The sequence below is a fragment of the Hylobates moloch genome, unplaced genomic scaffold, assembly GCF_009828535.3.
Source record: "Hylobates moloch isolate HMO894 unplaced genomic scaffold, HMol_V3 SCAFFOLD_7, whole genome shotgun sequence".
NCBI classification, from domain to species: Eukaryota; Metazoa; Chordata; class Mammalia; order Primates; family Hylobatidae; genus Hylobates; species Hylobates moloch.
Window position 1 is genome coordinate 102,943 of NW_026652282.1, and position 2,388 is coordinate 105,330.

The window sequence follows — 2,388 nt, forward strand, 5'->3', positions numbered from 1 at the left end:
TCTTTATGTCTTACAGGAAGTAGAGAGAGAGACAACATGTTACATCTGCACCATTCTTGGTAAGATACCATTATATGCACTCATCAGTAGTCTCCTTTCTTTCTTTCTTTCTTCTTCCTTCCTTCCCTTCTTTCTTTTCTTTCTTTCTTTCTCTCTCTTCTTCCTTCCTTCCTTCCCTTCTTTCTTTTTTTTCCTTTCTTATACAGAGACAGGGTCTCACCATGTTGCTCAAGCTGGTCTTGAACACCTGGGCTCAGGCAATGCTCCCACCTTGGCCTCCCAACGTGCTCGGATAATGGGCATGAGCCACCACGCCTGACCGCTTCTGGATCTCTTGATGGTGCTTTCTCAGAATGCACTGATAGTGATTGATCCTGCATCTGGAGAATGAAGCATGAGACCCGTGATTAATAGATGTGCTCCATGCTCCCTTGATTTGATGTTGCCCCAGGCAGCCTCAGAAGGAATTGTATTTCATTCTTTGCACATCAGGTGGGCATCAACCTCTGCCATCGGCCAGGTGTCTGGTTTTCCAGGGAAAATCAGGATTTCCCCTACTGCAAACCTTCTTGGAGACTCAGATTACATCTTTACTGCACCCCACTGGGGATTGGGACACTATGGCCCTGCTGTCCATGTGCATTCCCAGGGTGGCATCGATGAAAGGGGCAGCAGTGATAGTGGCAGGCTGGATGTCACCAACCCCTGCGGAAATGCTCCCTCATGGTACGCAACTACCAGGGCTTTCTCCTCCAGGCTGGAACCTCCTTCACCTCCAAACCCACTTCTCATCAGATACCAGTGGGCTAAAGAAGTCAGTCCTGGGTATTTTCATCTGCGTGCTACGATGAACAGAGGGTTTTCATAGACTCAGAAGTAGCAGCTCACTGTGGTCTCACCTTGCCCCGAGCTTGTGTCTCTTCCTTGCTCTGCTGGGTGGTCCAAACCCTAACCCCAGCCTCCATTCCCTGTGTTCAACACAGTTTGCTTAAGGAAGAACAATGAAGAAGAGGGAATGGAGAAGGGGCAATAGCTGTTCTGGGGACCCGATCTATCCAAGAAACCATGACTAAGGCAGGCTTTCTGTCTGTTTTTGCTTTTTATTGTTGCTGTTGTTGTAGTTTTGAGACAGCCTTGCTCTGTTGCCCTGCAGTGCTGTGATCTCAGCTCGCTGCAGCCTCAACCTCCCAGGCTCAAGCGACCCTCCCACCTCAGCCTTCCCAGTAGTTGGGACTACAGGCACGTGCCACCACGCCCAGCTAAGCTTTGTATTTCTTGTAGACATGAGTTTTCACCATGTTGCGCAGGCTGGTCTTGAACTCCTGTGGTAAAGCAGTCCACCCGCTTCGGCCTCACAAAATACTGAGATGACAGGAGTGAGCCACTGCACCCCACCAAGGCTTTCTGTTAATCATGAGTTTAATCACTTAACAACAGACTTTACAGCATCAAAAAAAAAAAAAAAAAAAAAGACCAAATAAAGCCATCAACGGTATCAGTTAATTGTAACCAGAGAAAAACAATCAAATGCCTAAGAGATGTCCTCCAAGCTACTCTGAAATGTGATGATAATATCAATACCTCTTAAAATAGTGATGCCAACTTCCCCCGTACACAAGTTCTGCAAATGAGATGGACAGGAGTGTGACACAGTCTCTGACAGTTTGTGTTTCAGGAGCTGGCTGGCAGCAATGCTCGCTGTGCTGCTAAGTTTGGCGCCATCAGCTTCCAGCGACATTTCCGCCTCCCGACCGAACATCCTTCTTCTGATGGCGGACGACCTCGGCATCGGGGACATTGGCTGCTATGGCAATAACACCATGAGGCAAGGGACAGAGAATTACTCACCTGGTGTCCCCAATGCAGACACCAGAAGAAAGAGAAGCCACTGAAAATGCATATAACCCTTGATCTTGGCAGTTCACACTTCAAGAGTTCTGCACTTCTGCGCTTTCTAACACTCCCTAATGTTACTTTCTTCCCATGCCAGCACTGACCTCACCTCAATCCATCCTACATATGACTGCTCATTTCATTTTTATTTTTATTTTATTTATTTATTTTTATTTTTTATTTTTCTCTGAGACAAAGTCTTGCTCTGTGGTCCAGGCTGGATTGCACTGGTACAATCACAGCTCACTGCAGCCTCGACCTTCCGGGATCAAGTGATCCTCCTGCCTCAGCCTCCCGAGGAATTCTGGGACTGCAGGTGCCCACCATCATGCTTGGGTAATTTGTAAGTTTCTTGTAGAGGTGGGGTTTTGCCATGTTGCCCAGCCTGGTCTCGACCTTCTGGGCTCAAGTGATCCACACGCCTCAGCCTCCCAAAGTGCTGGTATTGCAGATGTAAGCCACCATACCTGGCCTCATTTCTTTTCTTTTTTTTTT

At 47.7% G+C, this 2,388-nt stretch overlaps 1 protein-coding gene across 1 annotated transcript in view; it reads left to right on the forward strand.

The window, feature by feature from the left end:
• The first annotated feature begins 1,338 nt into the window (after positions 1 to 1,338).
• Positions 1,339 to 2,388, forward strand: part of LOC116812242 (arylsulfatase L-like) — an 18,714-nt gene continuing 17,664 nt past the window's right edge. The window contains exon 1 of the mRNA XM_058441818.1: positions 1,339 to 1,825. Within this exon, the coding sequence (XP_058297801.1) occupies positions 1,692 to 1,825 (134 nt within the window). The 5' untranslated portion in view covers positions 1,339 to 1,691. The remainder of the gene's footprint in view (positions 1,826 to 2,388) is intronic.